General features: G+C 35.1%; 5 protein-coding genes across 6 annotated transcripts; all 5 read left to right on the forward strand.

Annotated features, from left to right (window-relative positions):
* The first annotated feature begins 1,410 nt into the window (after positions 1-1,410).
* On the forward strand, positions 1,411-4,937 carry LOC114528093 (myosin light chain kinase, smooth muscle-like). Its single transcript, XM_028549673.1, has 11 exons — positions 1,411-1,426; positions 1,528-1,627; positions 2,034-2,234; positions 2,539-2,677; positions 2,866-2,995; positions 3,145-3,193; positions 3,325-3,351; positions 3,458-3,616; positions 3,764-3,809; positions 3,998-4,072; positions 4,390-4,937. The coding sequence occupies exons 1-11, from the start codon at positions 1,411-1,413 to the stop codon at positions 4,456-4,458; spliced, it is 1,011 nt and encodes a 336-aa protein (XP_028405474.1). The 3' UTR covers positions 4,459-4,937.
* Positions 4,938-5,717: 780 nt separating this feature from the next.
* LOC114528273 (ubiquitin thioesterase OTU1-like) lies at positions 5,718-10,579 on the forward strand. The gene is made up of 8 exons (XM_028549905.1): positions 5,718-5,910; positions 6,336-6,462; positions 6,546-6,705; positions 6,983-7,024; positions 7,184-7,338; positions 7,513-7,599; positions 8,235-8,398; positions 8,957-10,579. The coding sequence occupies exons 1-8, from the start codon at positions 5,893-5,895 to the stop codon at positions 9,083-9,085; spliced, it is 882 nt and encodes a 293-aa protein (XP_028405706.1). The 5' UTR covers positions 5,718-5,892; the 3' UTR covers positions 9,086-10,579.
* A 99-nt stretch (positions 10,580-10,678) lies between these two features.
* Positions 10,679-13,993, forward strand: LOC114528094 (acid-sensing ion channel 1-like). The gene is made up of 7 exons (XM_028549674.1): positions 10,679-11,213; positions 11,309-11,529; positions 11,657-11,786; positions 11,900-11,956; positions 12,658-12,796; positions 12,884-12,975; positions 13,409-13,993. Exons 1-7 carry the CDS (start codon positions 10,679-10,681, stop codon positions 13,540-13,542), a joined length of 1,308 nt encoding a protein of 435 aa, XP_028405475.1. The 3' UTR covers positions 13,543-13,993.
* Positions 13,994-14,447: 454 nt separating this feature from the next.
* Positions 14,448-20,458, forward strand: LOC114528081 (acid-sensing ion channel 1-like). 2 transcript variants are annotated; one of them, XM_028549659.1, is made up of 7 exons: positions 14,448-15,307; positions 15,488-15,708; positions 15,828-15,957; positions 16,071-16,127; positions 16,834-16,972; positions 17,060-17,151; positions 20,356-20,458. In XM_028549659.1, the coding sequence occupies exons 1-7, from the start codon at positions 14,773-14,775 to the stop codon at positions 20,370-20,372; spliced, it is 1,191 nt and encodes a 396-aa protein (XP_028405460.1). In that variant the 5' UTR covers positions 14,448-14,772; the 3' UTR covers positions 20,373-20,458. The 2 variants fall into 2 exon arrangements, with proteins under 2 accessions (XP_028405460.1, XP_028405459.1); XM_028549658.1 differs by lacking the exon at positions 20,356-20,458 and adding an exon at positions 17,595-18,142.
* A 1,475-nt stretch (positions 20,459-21,933) lies between these two features.
* On the forward strand, positions 21,934-23,763 carry LOC114528083 (degenerin del-1-like). Its single transcript, XM_028549664.1, has 4 exons — positions 21,934-22,226; positions 22,419-22,557; positions 22,645-22,736; positions 23,170-23,763. Exons 2-4 carry the CDS (start codon positions 22,442-22,444, stop codon positions 23,301-23,303), a joined length of 342 nt encoding a protein of 113 aa, XP_028405465.1. The 5' UTR covers positions 21,934-22,226; positions 22,419-22,441; the 3' UTR covers positions 23,304-23,763.
* The last annotated feature ends 67 nt before the right edge of the window (positions 23,764-23,830 follow it).

Raw genomic sequence — 23,830 nt, forward strand, 5'->3', positions numbered from 1 at the left:
TTGTAGTGAATTCCGATGAACAGTTTATGGAAAGAATTTTAGTTTCGCATTATTTGAAAAGACATGTGAATCCGTGTGTGATCTTTTGTAACTATCTATTGTTTATCAATATCTCAGCCAGAGTCGTTCAGATTATTCATTAACGTATATATCTGTAGCAGGCTTTCACAGCACATACAGTGATTATTCACTATACCGACAAAAACTGACGTTTCACTTGGACTTTTTTCAAGGTAAGTGAGGTTTATACATTTTGTGGATTTCAAATTGTCCAGTTTGCAACATTTTTAAGGAGTTGAATAGGGAGATTTTCTATTATCTCGTTGATGTTAGCTTCTCCAAAATTGTAATCACAAAGTGTGTGACAAAGTTTATATTTCCTTCATTTTGCTCAGAATCGACCCACTCCTTATAGCTGCGTGCTACTGTATATGAAAAGAAACATATTTCAAACTTGCTATACATGCAGATTCTATTGAGCGTGTCATTTTATTAAAATCCGGGATATGTGTATATAATATGATTATCATTGGCTTTGTCTTCACCCGCGGTAATATAACTCAAAATATATAACCTCAGACATACCTGCATGCATGTCAGAACGTATATTGCAGCTGATTTGAATTACCTGAGCGTTCTATAAACATTACTTGAACGTTTCCGGTGTGGTATTATTATAATCCAGTGTTTTTACCTTAGTTTTCTTAAACTACCATCAACATTAAATTTATATTTAACGAGTTAGATAATGTTCTTGCAGATGGCTTTTTCTCTATAGAAATATAGTAAATTTTATAGAAAACAAATTTATTTTGTATAATGAGACAGTGTAAGGTTTGCGCCTCCACCGACTGTTCTATATAGAAATACTGCGTCTTTACTAGGTATAGAACTTTAGTCGATGAACATTTTGCAAGAAAGGTATTGTTTATCGACCCCACGCCAGGCCCAAGTCGGCTGAACACACGGCATATTTAAACCACATTGTATCCTAATATTGGTTTAATTTGGTATCATGAACTAACTTTTGGTCATTTTGATTGGCAAACATTTTGAGAATAAGTAAAATTAATTTAAGGAGGAGGTGGGAGGAACATTATGCACACCTCTATTATGCGGTCACAGCATTAGCCGAGCTGGCATAAAACAAACAGGACCCGCGGAATTCATTTCCGCACTTCCATTATATTTTTGAATAGCTTTTGGTGCTTTGAAAAAAAAGCAATTCTCGAAACTGATTATTTTGTTGACGATCTTGTATTTAAGACTCAAGAATCGCGTTCCAAACTGCGCAGGAGACAGATCTGTAAATTTTATAATATTTTTACACTCGCAGGACATTTATTATTTGTTGATTTTTCTTTCAAATTTTTTTAGAAAGGATGACAACTGTAATAAACGGCGTGATGAATGACGTTGGTAGGCTGTAGGACAGTTTCTATATTATAAAATTACTGAATACTTTAAGATGAAAACGCAGTATCGTCGAGGTCATTCGAGCCGTCGAAAACATTTTATTTTTTGTAGATTTTGGTGATGATCTGATATCTCCAAAGCGGGAAGATGTATATTTGAAAAAAGATGAAAAACTGGAGAATTTTTACGAGATACAAGAAAAATTAGGAGAGTGAGTGAGTTAATTCGAACTTTACTGAAACTTGTTGATTCCGTCACGGACCCACGGTACAGCTACAAGTTATAGGCAATACTTCATCACACAATCCATAAGGTTCACCAATTTCAAGAAAAAATATGTAATGTTGTAGCTGGGCGTTAATTAACATGCAATTACATTAATTATTAGGATTTTTCTTGTTTGTATTTGAACTGAAATATCTTGCGACATTTACATAGTCAATATTCTGGCGTAGTAATAGTAAAATTACACTGAATATTATACTACCGCGCACCAAATGCTAAATTTTATTGTGTCCATCCATCGAACAATACACTTATACACACATATATACCTTTGCCGCGTATAGAGCCGTACACGCCATTCAAAGGCCAATGTAATCTGATATCTATTGTAGAGGTAAATTTGGTACAGTATGTAAAGCAACGGAAAAGAGTACAGGAGCTGTCTATGCTGCAAAATATATCAAGATTACTCCAGCTTCGAGGAAAGAGGTCACAGAAGAAATAAATATGATGAATAAAATTCACCATAAAAGACTAGTTTATCTTTACGATGCTTACGAAACTCCAAATAATCTTATTATGATTATGGAACTGTAAGTCGCCAATGACATACGTTATCTCTGGGTACCCAAGCCTATACATTTACAGTATAACAGCAACTGACTATAAGCTCAGAAGTTAAATCCTTGAATTACATGAAGCTACATGTTGCTTTTGTTCTTCTCTTTATTTCACTATCATGATCAAGCTGTGCCGGCTGTAGAAAACATATGTAAAACGCCTCATTATTTAGTATCAGTTAGACTATTCAGCACATAAAAGCCTGGTGGAGTTTAAAGAATAATTAAACGTCTAATACACACAATTGCTCTCATTCTTCATCTTTTTTATCAACAGAGTCTCGGGTGGTGAACTTTTTCAAAAAATTGTGGATGAAGATAATTTAAACGAACCAAATTGTGCTCGTTATCTTATTCAAGTTTTACAAGGCATCCGGCATATGCATCGAAAAAACATTGTTCATTTGGATTTGAAGGTATCTGTTAAATATTGACAAATTAATCATGTGAGCATTGTATGTGGAAATTGCTCTATAATAGTATATATTATACGTTGTGTAAGTTGCATATATCGCGTCGTCATATGTAAGTTGACTACTTTTGTATACAACCGGCCCTATATAAGTCTATAGATCATATATGCGATGTAATATCCCTTTTTTAGCCAGAAAATGTTATGTGTGTTCCTCGCCCAGGAGAAATGGATGATATCAAGTTAATTGACTTTGGAATGTCGAGAGTTCTGGATCCTGATAAAGAACTAAAAGTTGCTTGTGGGACACCAGAATTTGTTGGTGGGTGAGAGCCTTTTTGGGATGTTTTTGAGTCAACCAGAAGATTATAGTACTCGTATTTCATATTTCGCTTGTCCCTGTTGATGTTTCTTGGCTTTTAAATTTTGGTGCCTATATTAATACTGAACCGCTTTTATCATCTCTCTTAGCTCCTGAGGTTATAAGTTTTGACCCAATTCGCTTAGCAAGTGACATGTGGTAAGCTCAATTAACATGTTGCCTATCCTTTTCAATTCAGTTTGTTGCTTGGGGCAAACTGCACCTTTTGCCCGTCATGAATGACAGCGACTAAAAACACATGCATGTATACTTTCTTTTGCGTGTCTTAGGAGCGTTGGGGTGATTACTTATATTTTGTAAGTAACGTTGTAGTAAATTTTTAGTGGACTGTTGCAATTGATTTTATGCCTATTTAGGGCCGGATGTTTTTACAGCTAGACTATATCATTTTTTAAATTTTAGATTGAGTGGTCTTTCACCATTCATGGGGGATGATGACAATGAAACAATCAGTAATGTTTGCGCAGGAGAATGGGACTTTGACACAGAAGATAATTTCTTTGAAGACGTCAGTCAAATGGCTAAAAATTTTATATCGGAACTTCTAAAAATGGATCCAAGGTAGGTATATCGGACATGATATTATTTATATATATCAGCGTTAGAGCGAGTAAGAGAGTGAAATGCCGTGCCACTGCCACTGCCACTGCCACTGGCGAACAAAAAAGGCTGGGCATAATTTTTTCATATGTCACTCAAATTTTCTAGTGATAGAAACACAGTGGATCAATGTTTATCTCATGACTGGACACAGGTAGATATTTTATCGATTGTATATTTAGTAATTCTAATCCTATTTAAAGTCACCCTATATTTCTTTATGAAGCAAAGCCCTATAATCCGGTTTGTGTGAACACAAACATCGTCCTTGATAAATCTCAATATCATACGCAACCTTATTTTTAAAATTGTACATTCATTTTTTATGACCTTTACTACCAGAAAGCGCCTGGGTTGCAAGCGAAAAAACTGAAGACGGATAATATGAAAAAATTCTTGGCAAGAAGGAGATGGGCGGTGGGTAATCGTTTAAGCTTGCTTTCATTAGTGTTCCGTCTTTAAAGCCTGTTTTCCACTAGGCGGAATTTTGCTCGCGGAGCGGAATTTTTCTTTGTTTTTCTCACATTAGTTCTGCGTGAAAGCGCGCTGACAATTAAAAATTCCGCTCCGCGAGTAAATTTCCGCCTAGTGGAAAACAGGCTTAAAAACGTAGCGATACGCAATCCTCAAAAATACCCTTTAACTCAGATATTCCTTTGTTAAACTATATGTTGCAATAATAGTATATTTCCATGTTCGCGTGTAATGTTGTGTAATCTTTTTTTATAACCTAGAAAACAGGAAATGCCTTGCGTGCCATAACAAAACTTGGTTCATTAAGTCTAAAGAAAGGGATGAAATAGTGTTCTTTGGTTCCTATATTGCGTGGACCAACTAAGCCTAAAGAAGGAAATATATTTGCTTCAGTAAGCGAGTCAAGAAAAGCAGAAACCACTTTAGTTCATTCCTTGAAATTGTAACGAGATCTCGAATGAAAATATTAGAATGGAGTGTGGTGCGACAATAATTGATCTTTAAAAGATACTTCATATTATCGACATTATTGAAATTGCCAAATTATCTAAGAGTATAAAGAAACAGTATGATTTTATAATCAACATGTAAATGCCGCTCTAAATATTGCTGAGTTCAGCTCCAGCTCTTGCAAGAGTTGTTTTGTATCCAAGCACGAATCAGTTTTTAAAATTTCATGTCATCGTGTTCAGGTCAAATTTCTACCAATTTCAAAGATTGTACTCGGCAACTTTTTGCACTTTTAGCGGCAACGTTTTTGCAAACAAGCAACTTTGAATAACTTTTGCTAAAAGTAGTAATATTGGCAACTGGTCATTAGAATTTCTATACGTTTTGTTGTTTAATTAAACATTTTCCCCATCCATATTGCGCCAGTCATTTTCCTGTTCACTCTCTAAACAGGCTTTATAATAGTTAAAAAGCTAATTTAGCTCTGTGTCTGGTAGACCTATAAATAACCTTGTTTAACGCGTTAATTTTGTACACTTAGTTGCTGTGATGCAACACTTCGTTGAACGGTTGAACTGTTGAAGTTATAAAAAGGGTGATAAGTGATTTACGCTGTCAAATGTGAATCATATCTCAGAGATAAACATATGAAGCAGACAGTCAATTTCTATGCAGAAATCACTCAAGTTTCAAAGGATTTTTCTCTTCATTTTTAGCCTTCATTCTTTTTGTAACTGATTTTCGGCCTTTGGGGCATCTTTAATTTTTGGCAACTTATTGAGGAACTTTTTGCGATTTACTGACTGGCACAATCTGTCTGTGCCTATTAGGTTTGGTATCTGTCTATCTGTCCCAATCTAAATAAAAATTCTTTAAAAAATTTTAATAAAAATTCCTTAAAAAACTCAACATTTTTTACATATACCCAAGTTTTGAACGTCTTGATGTATATACTAAAATTTTGAAAATTTTCAAACATTTTCATAGAAACCCTAGTGTTTTTAAAAAGCTGGGTAATGTCACCGTCACATTCACTTCACCGTCAGCCTCGTATCCAATCATTCCAATGAATCCAATGGTATAATTTCATAATATGGAGTATTTACTGCTACCCAAAATACCGCTGGCAGTTGACGTGACGACCTCAACTCAACATTCAACAACCACCTTTTTTATTATATTTTTTTGTAATTTTGAAAGTATAATATAGATTGTGAAATAGCAACTTTCATTTTCTTTTGCACTTTTATTGCTGTCAGGTTTATAAGAAAATATCGATGATTGTTTATCGTAGGATAAGCTAAACTGATTAGATGACGTCCACCGAATTGGTATGTATATAAATAAATAATCAACCGATTGATTGAAATGTCAAAATGTAAACACTTAAGACTGTTTAGTTATTGTGTTAAGAAATATTTATTCAACCTTACAGATGGGGGTGGAAATGAATAACTACCAGCTACCACATAAGGCAAAAACTTTTTCAGGCTTGATTGGCATTGGCATAATGGCATTCATTACAACCCATGCTAAAGATCTACAATGCAACCTGTTCTCTGAAATATTTAGGCATGGGGCCTTGGGCCTTTGCGCACCTTACAGGAATAAAATTGAGTTCCTTTTTAAATTTCAAGGTGGTCTCATTTTGATTTAAATTGGGTCTGCCATTCACTTGCACCTCTTTTTTTTTATCAAAACCATTTTCAGGTGACTTTTACTTTCCAGTATTAGGTTCTTGAATTATTATTTTTAGATTCTGCGTTGCCAGTATCAAGGTGGACAAAGACATGTAGTAAAAGGCTTATTTCGAAATTCCTTTGTCAAAGACCTTAAAGAAAAAATTTTCCATATCACAGATGTTCCAGTTGAACTACAAAGAAGTACGTAGGATATGTATTAAGTTATGTACAACTTTTTTCTTTAAATTTTCTTTAAACCTTTAGTAATTGTTTGTCACTATTAGTCTTAATAGGCTTTCCTCCAAAGGAGATAAACATAAACAATGAAAATGCATCACTGTCAAGTATTGGTATAAGAACTGGAGAGACATTAATCATAGAAAAAGATCATCATTTGCAAACATCTGAATCTAGAAATAGAATAATCACAAAGTTAACAAGGAAGTAAGACATAAGTTAACAATGGTTTGTGCTATAATTATATAGTTCTAATTTAGAAGACAAGTCCTGGTAAGCTAAGTTTTTCATATGTATAACCTTGAAATAAAATACAATAAAATCTTGAAAAAATTTGAGGTGCCAACTAAGATAATAATGATTCCAAACCGAAAACAGAAGAACCAACCTCGTACCCCAGCATCTTTTACCAAGAACTGCATCATATAATAATCTGAAGATTACATTAAATAATATCATAGAAATTTCATCATTTTCTTTATAGGACAATTCCTGCTGATAATTCATGTTTATTTGCTAGCATAAGGTAATAAGTTGTTATGCCTATAATTTTTATCATCCTTATGGAGTCCTTATGAAGTTATTTACACACAGAAACTTCCAATATATATCAGATATATTCATCAATGATATTTTTAGTTAAGCATGTTATGTTGGAAAAAGTCTCAACCTCAATGCTTTTTAGTTATGTTATGCTTGGAAACACATCATTTTCCAGCGAACTTCGCAAGTTGATAGTGGAAACAGTTTCAAGAGATCCAGTAACATTTAATGAAGCATTTTTGGGCAGATCCAATAAGGAATATTGTGAATGGATTTCAAATCCTGAAAGGTGGGGAGGTAAGGTATTAGGGCAACTGGTTCCAGGAGAGGAGTCTGAATATGACAATGACTTTTACTGACACAGTTTTGCCCACTTCCTATTTTCAATGAAATCTTATGCCCAATTTTCATCACTGTTGTAATGCCCTTCTCAGCGCTGAAAATTGGTCATCTCTATTGTGTTCTATGTAGGTGCTATTGAGATATCAATATTAAGCAAGTATTATGAAACAGAGATTAATGTTGTCAACACAGAGAATGGGCGGATAGATCAATTTGGTAGGTGTTATAAGCTAAATGAGCTGAAGTAGGTTTACAGTTGGAATTTTCAGAAAGTAAACTTATTTCCATAACAGAGGCTCTAGGAAAGTGTTTCACGAACATTTACCCGACAGCCGAAATCGTCAGTGTATTTGTAGAAATTTCCAGCCTTGCCAACACAGCTAAATTCAGTCTCGGGTTGAAAATGCTCCATTTATTGCTGCCCTTAGATGTAATGTTTTGATCGCATGTCAGCCCGTACGTCATAACTCATATGCAACGACAACTACACAAATTCCTGATTAAATGATTTCAATCTATGCCATGAGTTTCGTGGAGGAGAGAAGAGTCTAAACCTTCCAAACCCAGACGATTTATGCTGGGATGCGTTAGCATAATTTTACCTTAGTTTTGAGAGATTTTTTGACCACCTGCATGCCCGGGGATCCTCAGGTATAATGGATGGTTAACTTAACTGGTGCCGTGGTCATGCTCTTATAGTGTCTTTTAGTAAAACTAGGTGGGATTTTGTAGCATTCCATTTCTCTATACCATCCCAAATTCGTCTGGGCCATCTCATTGCACGGAACCTCATTGCATGGAACGTAGTCGATGATAATCCAGGAATGAAATTCTTCACAACTTATATATAGGCGAGAATGAAAATTACAGTAACAGGGTGTTCCTGATATACGATGGCATTCATTACGATCCTCTGGTCTTCAACGCAGATGGTAAACCGATACAAACGGTTTTTAATTCAAAAGATGATGCATGGCTTGCCGCTGCTCGTGAAGTTGGCGATGAAGCACGCAAGGTAAAACGTCATATTTCCTTTGAGGTGGTTAAATATACGGTATTCGCTTATCAACAGCTTTTTCAGTCAACCAGGTTTTTTCCAGGTTTGAAACATTTCATTATTTCATAAACTCCTGTACGACCATTTCAGGATTGTCGGGAAATTAGGCGTTTTAGTTGATTGTTGATGTCTTTTTAATGACGATAATAACCCTTAAACAGACGTAAGAGTTTTACATTTAAAAAATGTACATTGATTCTATATTTACAAGAGTATAACATGCATAGTAACTTATGTCTAATAAAAGCATGAATCTAAAGTTCGAAGAGACGTCTGTTTATAAATACTCGTTTAAATCTCTCAGTCCTAACTTTGGGTAAAATATAGGTGTGTTTGCGCTCTCTCCAAAGCCTTGTTCTCTTCGGTGGCAATAGCTCGTTTAATGGATTGCCAGGGTTACTTACAATGCAGTGATACCATTTCCCTGTTTCTTTCAAATGCCTTCTCCTAATATAGCATTTTGAATTGTTTTAATTAACGATAGATCTAATGCATGAAGCTTCTTGCAATTTTTAGATGAACCAATTTACAAACGTGAGCAAGTTTAAATTGCGATGTATAACCTGTGGTTTTGCATTGACCGGGCAGGAAGCTGCTCTTGGACACGCCAAGGAGACTGGACACACAAATTTCGGTGAAGTTTGAAATATAAAGAGATTATATATGCCTTGTAAAGTCCATCCACGTTCGAAAATTGTATCCTTCATTTGAATGTCTTCAATGAACGTCCTTTAATTGTTGCAAAAACATAATCCCATCCCATCCCGATTAGTCATTTGTATTATTTCGGCATTGCACTCTTGTAACGTATTACAACTTCACAGTATCTTTTGTAAATTGTATGTAAATAATCTTTATGCTTTATGATCATTACTATTATAAAGAATATAATTTATTGCTTCATACGTCCAATGGAAAGGAATGAATGCATGGAACACACTTGGAATGCAAAATTTGCTTCGGCAAATTAAACAGTGCTGTTGACAACCGATTTTGAGATGTGCAACGCAACACTAGTGCATATACAATTTAGCCTGTGGTGACAGTGGTGTTAACCCCGTTTTTCAAGAATTTGCCATGGGGTTCCTAGAATAATCCATTCTGTGTGTGTTTCAGTTTTTATGATGCACTTGGTTATTTTATACATGTGTTTAATCTCTGCACGTTCGTGTAACCGTATAAAAACTGCAAAACTAAAAAATATTAGCCCTGTTTTCACCACATGCATGCACATGACATTTCGGGATCTTATATAGATAGAGTTATAACAGCCTCTAGAAGACCAAACTGCTAAAAACTCCCACGCCACTCGAGCTCCGTCCCGCTGCCGCATCTTGGATGTCCATGCATAATAAAAAGCATGCAGTAACTTAATTTTATTGCCCTTCGAAAATCATCATCCCTGCTTGTTTGCTGCCCTGCATAGCCATGGAGTACTTTAGACATCAAATTGAAAGTCCGCATGCATGACATTTTATTGTTGTATACTATAATATAATTTACTATAAGTAAAACGCGCTGCATCCTGCTTTCATTTGCGCTGCATGCACGATATAAAACAGTGAAATGTCTTATTAAAATTACAATTAATTTTTAGCCACATTTTCAGCTGCATTTTTATAAGGAAGTGCATGGAAAAGACCGAGCCGACGAATAACTGATCTCTATAAACAACATGCATGAACCAGTCGATTAACTGGTTGATTTTTTTACACTATGTCTATAGTCTATAGTTGTTTTCTGCTACTAATTAATAGGCTAGTTTCATGTGTGAAGTATATCTCTAACCGCATTGTAATCTACTCGTCTTTTTAATTTATATTTTATGTCTTATAAATACAATTATCTTACAAGACACAATTGAAACTGCATGTCATGCAATGTTAGGAGAAAAGTTTATTACAGTCGATTCCGGGAATATGGTCTTTTTATATATTGTTGAATGTTGTTATTTGACTTTTGCCTGAATGAATGATTGATTGGCGGCTCACTGCATATCGATGAATATACGAATGTCTAATAAATATTAAATTATTAATATCGCCTCCCTTTGGCTTTGTTTTAAAGTATAGTAACAGCAATAAATTAAATGTGACTGCTTCAGTTTATTATTAATAAGGAATGCGATCTTAATTAAAAAGTAAGTAAATTCATATCAACTGCAGTCTGCATATACTAAATCATTTTAATTACTTGGTCAGCCCGAACTCGGCTTTAGTTAAAAAAGGAAAAAACAAGATGCCAGAAGAACCAAAGCCAAAGGAAAAATCGTTATTTATCGAATTTACAGAATCAACAACTCTTCATGGAATCCGACATGTTTTTTGTGGCGACTCGAAACTTCGTCGCTTGATATGGTTTGTGTGTACCCTTGGATCAACTGCAGTCTTTGTCACGTCCAGTGCAAAGCTGTTAAACTCTTATATCAGAGGAGATATTGCCACTCGAATCACCGTCAAACATCAAAATAATATAATGTTTCCCGCCGTCACTATCTGCAATTTCAATCCACTACGGAAGAGTTACCTGAAACAACTAAACATCTCAGATCCTGAAAGATTCGCTCGTATTTTGCTCTATGAAGCAGAGCCGAATGATGCTGACCGTAAGAAGTTTTTCTTAACCTATGTTAATGCAGAAGAATTTTTTAGAAACGGAAGTCATAAAATAAAAGAAATGCTGCTCAATTGCACACTACAAGGAAGAAAATGTTTACCAGAAGATTTCCAACTGGTCGATACAAATATGGGTTTCTGTTATACGTCTAACTTTGGTAAGAAACCAAGAAATTCTATAATACCTTGTTTTATAATTTATTTATTTTTTAATTGTCTTTATTGCTGTATAATTATATATATATATATATAGATAAAAGACTTGCAAATTCTAGCAAGATCTTCAAACCGGGAGAAAGGTATGGTTTATCTATGACGCTAAACACTCAAATTAAAGAGTATACTCACAGACTTGCTCCAGCGATTGGATTCAAAATTTTAGTCCAAGAGAAAAACGAGGTTCCACTCACCGACGTAAATGGTTTTGCAACGATGACAGGAGTGTCGACGTTTGTTGCAATCCGGAAAAATGCGGTAAACAAAGCACTTTTTTGGAAAACAAATGACAAATATAATGCATTTGCATGCAGTTTTTTTATTATTTTGATACACTCTATACTCACTATAGTCTATAGAAACAAACATTTATTTTTGCATGTAGGTGAAATCATTACCCTGTGAAAACAGACGAACTTTGGACAAATCATTGTATACAAGAGCTAAGTGCTTTGAAGATTGCAGAAGAAGATATATTTTTAAAAGATGTAATTGCACCTATCCCACAGGCATGGGTAAATTCATCACTTTGTCTTTCACTGGAATGCCTCTCCATGCCATGCAGATGACTACAATTATAGTCATGAATGGATCATGCATATAAATCAAATTGTATTTTTTGATGCAGGGCCTTACCAGTCGTGCACACTGGAAAAGCTGTTCACATGTGTTGCCTACGAAGACGGTGAGTATATATTTACAACTATATTTAACTGAAGCTGTTTGAATATTTCTCTTTACAAGCACTGTGAAGTCCCATTTAAACTATACGCACAATTTTAGATTCAGTAAATGAAATTTTGATTATTTATTCAGTCGGTAATCCAAATTTCATCAATCTCAATTTTATCCTACTTTGACTAACATGCATGCAGTTTAGCGGTTTAAAATTTCATCCGGCGTATCATTTTCTCTGTACCGTACCAAAAATTCTGCGTAATGTAAAATGGGACTTGAAACAGCCGTTTTAGTTTAGTTATCCTAGTTTAGTTTAAAGATTTATGGTGGCGCCTCGTGAAATTAAGCACCTCGTCAAACTATGGTGGCGCCTTGTGAAATTTGGATCCCATGCCTCAAGGCGTAGTTACACGAGAACCCAAAGGCGTGAATTTTTGACGAAACACTGCTTCCCTTCCATATTTATTAATGGGATTTCTAGATATCTAAGCACTGGTGCCCAAAGTCAAAACAGTTGGTAAAACACGCCTTACAATTGATTGAACACAATTATAATACAATGGAAGTTTACTATGATATAAACAGGCTGTTTCGTAGTTGTTTATATCGAGATTTATATATCTGAGGCAAAATAGTAGCAACATTTTTTTTTCAGTATTTGTCGCAGTGCGGCTCAATTAACAACATTGCTTAATTTGTTTTTACAAGAACGATTTGCTTCACTCGTGAATATGTGTTCATGTCCACAACCTTGTGAACACGTCTTCTATGGCACAACTCTATCGTATGGCATCTACGAACCAGAAACGGTTTACAGCACCGATCTCATTGAAGCATATTTGGAAAAGTATTAAATTATATAAGATCACTATAGTTAAATACGCAATTCTGTTACTCCCTGTAACGTGTTTTGAAGCCAGTATCTTTCATTTAGAAATAGTTATGTTCAAGTGAAAATATTCTTTGAAGACTTAAGTGTTACCGAAGTTAAAGATATGCGAAAATACAGTTGGTCTGACCTGCTTGGTAAGTAAATTGCCATAGAGAACGCGCAGAGTCCACATTCCATGAGGTTGACTCACCTAGGTGAATTTATTCGCGCGACGCAAAGCAAAAATTTCACAAAAAGTAGCATAAGGCATAAACGTTGGGAAATACACAAAATTTTCGATTCTAGGACCATCTGCCATGCGGCTACTTGCAAAATTGCATTTGCGACGGGATTAGGGCAAAAATTAGGCCTAAAATGAAAGTTTTATGTTGGGAAATTTAATTTAGTTCATCAGCAGGGCAGGCTCTTATTGTTGTGGTAGAAGTTACTAAAGTAAAACCTTTCCTCTTTTGGTGTTATACCAAATAGTATTCGAATAGGTTTATTTTCACTGACATTCTGAAACTGACGGGGAGATTTATTTTTTGAGTTATTCAGTTCGCCTAAAATTATTTTCACTTCATGTAGCTGCAGCTGGTGGGATGCTGGGGTTATTACTTGGAGCAAGTGTTTTAACCGTTGTGGAGTTCCTTGAACTCTTAATAACACTTCTCGGAACAAGGTTCTCAAAAAACAAAGTCAGAGCCATCAACAGTCGCTAAAATCCAATCATACATATTCACGACAAAGAGAACATTTTCGTATGCATTTTATATGGAACCAATGCCAATTGGATTAGCATGTGTTAAAGATCTTTTAACACGATCCAATTTTGTTTGATCCAACCATCCAACTCACTTTTGATGGATGTTTTATAATCTGTTGTGTAATGTACTGTATATGAGCAGCAAACCCACTGAAGCCAATGCACTATTGCTTCATCAATAATTGCCATTCATTATCCAGATGACATTTCAGGATGCTTATAGATAGAGTTATAACAGCCTCTAGAAGACCGAACTGCTAAAAACTCCCACGCCACTCTAGCTCCGTCCCGCTGCCGCATCTTGGATGTCCATGCATAATAAAAAGCATGCAGTAACTTAATTTTATTGCCCTATACGAAAATCATCATCCCTGCTTGTTTGCTGCCCCGCATAGCCATAGAGTACTTTAGACATCAAATTGAAAGTCTGCATGAATGACATTTTATTGTTATATAATATAATTTACTATAAATAAAACGCGCTGCATCCTGCTTTTATTTGCGCTGCATGCACGATATAAAACAGTGAAATGTCTTATTAAAATTACAATTAATTTTTAGCCACATTTTCAGCTGCATTTTTATAAGGAAGTGCATGGAAAAGACCGACTCAACTAACATCTGATCTCTATAAACAACATGCATGAACTAGTCGATTAACTGGTTGATTTTTTTACACTATAGTTGTTTTCTGCTACTAATTAATAGCTAGGCTAGTTTCATGTGTGAAGTATAACTGTAACCGCATTGTAATCCACTCGTCTTTTTATTTTATATTTTATGTTTTATATACAATTATCTTACAAGACACAATTGAAATTGCTTGCCACGCAATGTTAGGAGAAAAGTTTAATACAGTCGATTCCGGGAATGTGATCAATTTATATATTGTTGTTATTTGACTTTTGCCTGAATGATTGATTGATTGGCGGCTCACTGCATATCGATCAATATACGAATGTCTAATAAATATTAAATTATTAATATCGCCTCCCTTTGGCTTTGTTTTAGAGTATAGTAACAGCAATAAATAAAATGTGACTGCTTCAGTTTATTATTAATAAGGAATGCGATCTTAATTAAAAAGTAAGTAAATTCATATCAACTGCAGTCTGCATATATACTAAATCATTTTAATTACTTGGACAGCCCGAACTCGGCTTTAGTTGAAAAAGGAAAAAACAAGATGCCAGAAGAACCAAAGCCAAAGGAGAAATCGTTATTTATCGAATTTACAGAATCAACAACTCTTCATGGAATCCGACATGTTTTTTGTGGCGACTCGAAACTTCGTCGCTTGATATGGTTTGTGTGTACCCTTGGATCAACTGCAGTCTTTGTCACGTCCAGTGCAAAGCTGTTAAACTCTTATATCAGAGGAGATATTGTCACTCGAATCACCGTCAAACATCAAAATAATATAATGTTTCCCGCCGTCACTATCTGCAATTTCAATCCACTACGGAAGAGTTACCTGAAACAACTAAACATCTCAGATCCTGAAAGATTCGCTCGTATTTTGCTCTATGAAGCAGAGCCGAATGATGCTGACCGTAAGAAGTTTTTCTTAACCTATGTTAATGCGCAAGAATTTTTCAGAAACGGTAGTCATAAAATAGAAGAAATGCTGCTCAATTGCACACTACAAGGAAAAAAATGTTTACCAGAAGATTTCCGACTGGTCGATACAAATATGGGTTTCTGTTATACGTCTAACTTTGGTAAGAGACCAAGAAATTCTATAATATTTATTTATTTTTATAATTTATTTATTTTTAATTGTCTTTATATATTGCTGTATAATTATATATATATATATATATATATATATATATATATATATATATATATATATATATATATATATATATATATATATATATATATATATATATATATAGATAAAAGACTTGCAAATTCTAGCAAGATCTTCAAACCGGGAGAAAGGTATGGTTTATCTATGACGCTAAACACTCAAATTAAAGAGTATACTCACAGACTTGCTCCAGCGATTGGATTCAAAATTTTAGTCCAGGAGAAAAACGAGGTTCCACTCACCGACGTAAATGGTTTTGCAACGATGACAGGAGTGTCGACGTTTGTTGCAATCCGGAAAAATGCGGTAAACAAAGCACTTTTTTGGAAAACAAATGTAATGCATTTGCATGCGGTTTTTTATTATTTTGATACACTCTATACTCACTATAGTCTATAGAAACAAACATTTATTTTTGCATGTAGGTGAAATCATTACCCTGTGAAAACAGACGAACTTTGGAAAAATCATTGTATACAAGAGCAAAGTGCTTTGAAGATTGCAGAAGAAGATATATTTTTAAAAGATGTAATTGCACCTATCCCACAGGCATGGGTAAATTCATCACTTTGTCTTTCACTGGCATGCCTCTCCATGCCATGCAGATGACTATAATTATAGTCATGAATGGATCATGCATATAAATCAAATTGTATTTTTTGATGCAGGGCCTTACCAGTCGTGCACACTGGAAAAACTGTTTACATGTGTTTCCCACGAAGACGGTGGGTATATATTTACAACGATAACTATATTTAACTGTAGCTGTTTGAATATTTCTCTTTACAAGCACTGTGAAGCCCCATTTAAACTATACGCACAATTTTAGATTCAGGAAATGAAAATCATTATTTATTCAGCCGGTAATCTAAATTTCATCAATGTCAATTCTATCCTACTTTGACTAACATGCATGCAGTTTAGCGGTGTAAAATTTCATCCAGCGTATCTTTTCTCTCTGTACCGTACCAAAAATTCTGCTTAATGTAAAATGGGGCTTGAAACAGCCGTTTTAGTTATCCTAATTTAATTTAAAGATTTATGGTGGCGCCTCGTGAAATTAAGCGCTTCGTCAAACTATGGTGGCGCCTTGTGAAATTTGGATTCCATGCCCATGGCGTAATTACACCGGCGAAAACCCAAAGCCGTGAATTTTTTACGAAACACTGCTTCCCTTCCATCTTTATATTTATTAATGGGATTTCTAGATCTCTAAGCACTGGTGCCCAAAGTCAAAACAGTTGGTAAAACACGCCTTACAATTGATTGAACACAATTATAATACAATGGAAGTTTACTATAATATATACAGGCTGTTTCGTAGTTGTTTATGTCGAGATTTATATATCTGAGGCAAAATAGTAGCAACATTTTTCAGTATTTGTCGCAGTACGGCTCAATTAACAACATTGCTTAATTTGTTTTTACAAGAACGATTTGCTTCACTCGTAAATATGTGTTCATGTCCACAACCTTGTGAACACGTCTTCTATAGCACAACTCTATCGTATGGCATCTACGAACCAGAAACGGTTTACAGCACCAATCCATTTGAAGCATATTTGGAAAGGTATTGAATTATATAAGATCACTATAGTTAAATACGCAATTCTGTTACTCCCTGTAACGTGTTTTGAAGCCGGTACCTTTCATTTAGAAATAGTTATGTTCAAGTGAAAATATTCTTTGAAGACTTAAGTGTTACCGAAGTTAAAGATATGCGAAAATACAGTTGGTCTGACCTGCTTGGTAAGTAAATTGCCATAGAGAACGCGCAGAGTCCACATTCCATGGGGTTGACTCACCTCGGTGAATATGTTCGCGCGACGCAAAGCAAAAATTTCACAAAAAGTAGCATAAGGCATAAACGTTGGGAAGCACACAAAATTTTCGATTCTAGGACCATCTGCCATGCGGCTACTTGCAAAACTGCATTTACGACGGGATTAGGGCAAAAATTAGGCCTAAAATGATTAAATGATGAAAGTCTTATGCTGGGAAATTTAATTTAGTTCATCAGCAGGGCAGGTTCTTATTGTTGCGGTAGAAATTACTAAAGTAAAACCTTTCCTCTTTTGGTGTTTACCAAATAGTATTCGAATAGGTTTATTTTCACTGATATTCTGAAACTGACGAGGAGATTCATTTTTTGAGTTATTCAGTTCGCCTAAAATTATTTTCACTTCATGTAGCTGCAGCTGGAGGGATGCTGGGATTATTACTTGGAGCAAGTGTTTTAACCATTGTGGAGTTCCTTGAACTCTTAATAACACTTCTCGGAATAAGGTTCTCAAAAAACAAAGTCAGAGCCATCAACACTCGCTGAAATCCCATCATACATATTCACGACAGAGAGAACGTTTTGGCATTTTAAGCAAGAAAGATACCACCACGAATGTTAGTGATACGGCAAAGCCGGGTTTCACAAAAAAGTGTTTGAACCATTTGAAAAAAAAAACTAAAAATACATTAAAAATTCATACACATTCTGTATCCCTAGATTTACATCGTTCACTAACCGTTAGTTATAAGACTAAAAACTACCGTTTTTATAGTAAACAATTATGTTTTAGTATGTATGTAGTTTCATCTGCATTTTATATCGAACCAATGCCAATTGGATTATCCGGTGTTAAAGGTTTGTTAACACGATCCAATTTTGTTTGATCCAACCATCCAACTCACTTTTGATGGATGTTTTATAATCTGTTGTGTAATGTACAGTAGGAGGCAAAAGTTTGAGTCCAGTGACTGTATTTCATTGTTTTAGCCGCATAATATACTATAATATTTTTCAGAAAACCTTACCGATAAGTGAGCTAGAAAAAAGTAAATAAGTAAACTGAAAAATACATGCTGTACAACAACTATGAGATGTTATGATATTCATTTAACGTATGTTAATGAGCAAACATGCATTACATGTCAATGCTTATAGTATCCCTCTTTTTTGCTCTTGAAACGGCCTTTATTCTTGCTGGCATAGATTCAATAGATTTTTTAATGTCACACGTTCTTTACCTTGCCAGCATCCGTTGACCACTTGCCTCGAGTCATCCTGGCTTGTGGGTCTATGCCTTGGCCTTTTCCGGTTAAAACGGTCCTACAAGTGCTCCATGAGTTTTAGATCTGGAATTTGAGGTGGAAAGCCATGAGAACGAGATCACCAGAACGAGTTTGTTTCTAAAAGATTTCTGGCACATAGAAGATGTGCATGTGCTTATGGTGATTATCACGTAGTTAGACGTGTGATCATCTTTGTACCAGATGAAATTCCATGTCCTCGAAGAATTGGATGATACTTTTCTTTAATTAAGATCCTATTATATCTTTCAATATTGCCAAACCCAGCATGACCGAAGCAGCTAAAAGTTTGCTTGAGTAGGATTTAGTTTCTTCGAACCTCTCCAAGGTTAGTTGCATATACCACCTTTTGAAATTCTAACTTTTTCTGCGATCTTACGAGGAAAGAATTCTTCAATACTTAATGAAACTATTTGTCCTTGTGCACCGTCACTTTGCCCTTTTTCCCACCCATCTTGGGCAGTGTAAAGGAATTAGAACTTTATTTTGTTATAATTTAGATAATTAGGACCAAAATAGTGTGCAATTAATATGGTTTACAGTACTGAAACACTAGCACGCATGTCTTAACTTGAATACGCTGCCAGGATTTAATACTGGAATTCTACAACGAGTGGACTCAAACTTTTGTCCCCTACTGTATATGAGCAGCAAACCCACTGAAGCCAATGCACTACTGCTTCATCAATGATTGCCATTCATTATCCAGATGACATTTCAGGATGCTTATAGATAGAGTTATAACAGCCTCTAGAAGACCGAACTGCTAACAACTCCCTGACCCACGCCACTCGAGCTCCGTCCCGCTGCCGCATCTTGGATGTCCATGCATAATAAAAAGCATGCAGTAACGAAAATTATTGCCCTACGAAAATCATCATCCCTGCTTGTTTGCTGCCCCGCATAGCCATAGAGTACTTTAGACATCAAATTGAAAGTCCGCATGCATGACATTTTATTGTTGAAAACTATAATATAATTTAATGTAAATGAACTGCGCTGCATCCTGCTTTTATTTGCGCTGCATGCACGAGAGTCATGTGAGCACAAGAAACTAATGTAAAACATGAAAATTCGCACGAATAAAATTGATATTTTTCCCGGAAACCTCAATATTAGGACTAGCTCTATTAGGACTGAATCGTCTACACGTATACAAGCATTTCACAGGGTATAGACCTAAAGACTAGACAAGATTTAACAGGGAGGGTAATCAAATTTTCCATATAAAACAGTGAAATGTCTTATTAAAATTACAATTAATTTTTAGCCACATTTTCAGCTGCATTTTTATAAGGTTGTGCATGGAAAAGACCGACCCAACTAACAACTGATCTCTATATAAACAACAGGCATGAACCAGTCGATTAACTGGTTGATTTTTTTACACTATGTCTATAGTCTATAGTTGTTTTCTGCTACTAATTAATAGGCTAGTTTCATGTGTGAAGTATATTTGTAACCGCATTGTAATCCACTCGTCTTTTTAATTTATATTTTATGTTTTATATACAATTATCTTACAAGACACAATTGAAATTGCTTGCCACGCAATGTTAGGAAAAAAGTTTAATACAGTCGAATCCGGGAATGTGATCAATTTATATATTGTTGTTATTTGACTTTTGCCTGAATGATTGATTGATTGGCGGCTCACTGCATATCGACCAATATACGAATGTCTAATAAATATTAAATTATTAATATCGCCTCCCTTTGGCTTTGTTTTAGAGTATAGTAACGGCAATAAATAAAATGTGACTGCTTCAGTTTATTATTAATAAGGAATGCGATCTTAATTAAAAAGTAAGTAAATTCATATCAACTGCAGTCTGCATATATACTAAATCATTTTAATTACTTGGACAGCCCGAACTCGGCTTTAGTTGAAAAAGGAAAAAACAAGATGCCAGAAGAACCAAAGCCAAAGGAGAAATCGTTATTTATCGAATTTACAGAATCAACAACTCTTCATGGAATCCAACATGTTTTTTGTGGCGACTCGAAACTTCGTCGCTTGATATGGTTTGTGTGTACCCTTGGATCAACTGTAGTCTTTGTCACGTCCAGTGCAAAGCTGATAAACTCTTATATCAGAGGAGATATTGTCACTCGAATCACCGTCAAACATCAAAATAATATAATGTTTCCCGCCGTCACTATCTGCAATTTCAATCCACTACGGAAGAGTTACCTGAAACAACTAAACATCTCAGATGCTGAAAGATTCGCTCGTATTTTGCTCTATGAAGCAGAGCCGAATGATGCTGACCGTAAGAAGTTTTTCTTAACCTATGTTAATGCAGAAGAATTTTTCAGAAACGGTAGTCATAAAATAAAAGAAATGCTGCTCAATTGCACACTACAAGGAAAAAAAATGTTTACCAGAAGATTTCCGACTGGTCGATACAAATATGGGTTTCTGTTATACGTCTAACTTTGGTAAGAAACCAAGAAATTCTATAATACCTTGTTTTATAATTTATTTATTTTTTAATTGTCTTTATTGCTGTATAATTATATATATATAAATATATATTATAATATAATATAATATTATATTATATTATATATATTAAGATAAAAGACTTGAAAATTCTAGCAAGGTCTTCAAACCGGGAGAAAGGTATGGTTTATCTATGACGCTAAACACTCAAATTAAAGAGTATACTAACAGACTTGCTCCAGCGATTGGATTCAAAATTTTAGTCCAGGAGAAAAACGAGGTTCCACTCACCGACATAAATGGTTTTGCAACGATGACAGGAGTGTCGACGTTTGTTGCAATCCGGAAAAATGCGGTAAACAAAGCACTTTTTTGGAGAACAAATGTAATGCATTTGCATGCGGTTTTTTATTATTTTGATACACTCTATACTCACTATAGTCTATAGAAACAAACATTTATTTTTGCATGTAGGTGAAATCATTACCCTGTGAAAACAGACGAACTTTGGACAAATCATTGTATACAAGAGCAAAGTGCTTTGAAGCTTGCAGAAGAAGATATATTGCTAAAAGATGTAATTGTACTTATCCCTCAGGCATGGGTAAATTCATCACTGTCTTTTACTGGAATGTCTCCATGCCATGCAGATGACTATAATTATAGTCATGAATAGATCATGCATATAAATCAAATTGTATTTTTTGATAAAGGACCTTACCAGTCGTGCACACTCGAAAAGCTGTTCACATGTGTTGTCCGCGAAGACGGTGAGTATATATGTTCAACTACATTTAACTGTAGCTGTTTGAATATTTTTCTTTACAGGCACTGTGAAGCCCCATTTAAACTATACGCACAATTTTAGACTCAGTATCAGTAAATGAAAATTATTATTTATTCAGCTGGGAATTCAAATTTCATCAATGTCAATTCTATCCTACTTTGACTAACATGCATGCAGTTTAGCGGTGTAAAATTTCATCCGGCGTACCATTTTTTCTGTACCGTACCAAAGATTCTGCTTAATGTAAAATGGGGCTTGAAACAGCCGTTTTAGTTATCCTAGACCTAGTTTAATTGAAAGATTTATGGTGGCGCCTCGTGAAATTAAGTGCTTCGCCTTCGTCAAACTATGGTGGCGCCTTGTGGGGAGTTGTGAAATTTGGATCCCATGGCGTAGTAACACGAAAACCCAAAGCCGTGAATTTTTGACGAAATACTGCTTCCCTTCCATCTTTGTTAATGGGATTTCTAGATATCTAAGCACTGGTGCCCAAAGTCAAAACAGTTGGTAAAACACGCCTTACAATTGATTGAACACAATTATAATACAATGGAAGTTTACTATAATATATACAGGCTGTTTCGTAGTTGTTTATATCGAGATTTATATATCTGAGGCAAAATAGTAGCAAAATTTTTCAGTATTTGTCGCAGTGCACGTGCGGCTCAATTAACAACATTGCGTAATTTGTTTTACAAGAACGATTTGCTTCACTCGTAAATATGTGTTCATGTCCACAACCTTGTGAACACGTTTTCTATGGCACAACTTTATCGTATGGCAGCTACGAACCAGAAACTATTTACAGCACCGATCCAACTGAAGCATATTTGGAAAGGTATTGAATTATATAAGATCACTACAGTTAAATACGCAATTCTGTTACTCCCTGTAACGTGTTTTGAAGCCGGTACCTTTCATTTAGAAATAGTTATGTTCAAGTGAAAATATTCTTTGAAGACTTAAGTGTTACCGAAGTTAAAGATATGCGAAAATACAGTTGGTCTGACCTGCTTGGTAAGTATATTGCCATAGAGAACGCGCAGAGTCCACCTTCCATGGGGTTGACTCACCTCGGTGAATATGTTCGCGCGACGCAAAGCAAAAATTTCACAAAAAATAGCATAAAGCATAAACGTTAGGAAATACACAAAATTTTCGACTCTAGGACCATCTGCCATGCGGCTACTTGCAAAATTGCATTTGCGACGGGATTAGGGCAAAAATTAGGCCTAAAATGAAAGTTTTATGTTGGGAAATTTAATTTAGTTCATCAGCAGGGCAGGTTCTTATTGTTGCGGTAGAAGTTACTAAAGTAAAACCTTTCCTCTTTTGGTGTTATACCAAATAGTATTTGAATAGGTTTATTTTCACTGACATTCTGAAACTGACGAGGAGATTTATTTTTTGAGTTATTCAGTTCGCCTAAAATTATTTTCACTTCATGTAGCTGCAGCTGGAGGGATGCTGGGATTATTACTTGGAGCAAGTGTTTTAACCATTGTGGAGTTCCTTGAACTCTTAATAACACTTCTCGGAATAAGGTTCTCAAAAAACAAAGTCAGTGCTATCAACACTCGCTGAAATCCCATCATACATATTCACGACAGAGAGAACGTTTTGGCATTTTAAGCAAGAAAGATACCACCACGAATGTTAGTGATACGGCAAAGCCGGGTTTCACAAAAAAGTGTTTGAACCATTTGAAAAAAAAAACTAAAAATACATTAAAAATTCATACACATTCTGTATCCCTAGATTTACATCGTTCACTAACCGTTAGTCATAAGACTAAAAACTACCGTTTTTATAGTAAACAATTATGTTTTAGTATGTATGTAGTTTCATCTGCATTTTATATCGAACCAATGCCAATTGGATTATCCGGTGTTAAAGGTTTGTTAACACGATCCAATTTTGTTTGATCCAACCATCCAACTCACTTTTGATGGATGTTTTATAGTCTGTTGTGTAATGTATATCAGTATATGAGATGCAAACCCACTGATGCCATGCACTTGCTTCATCAATAAACGACCAACTATATTCCATACGTCAGAAGTGAATTGGATCCAACAAAATTGGATGTTCACTCGTTTTGGTGGAACAAA

The sequence above is a fragment of the Dendronephthya gigantea genome, unplaced genomic scaffold (genome assembly GCF_004324835.1).
Source record: "Dendronephthya gigantea isolate DGI-Jeju-01 unplaced genomic scaffold, DenGig_1.0 000048F, whole genome shotgun sequence".
Classification (NCBI taxonomy): domain Eukaryota; kingdom Metazoa; phylum Cnidaria; class Anthozoa; order Malacalcyonacea; family Nephtheidae; genus Dendronephthya; species Dendronephthya gigantea.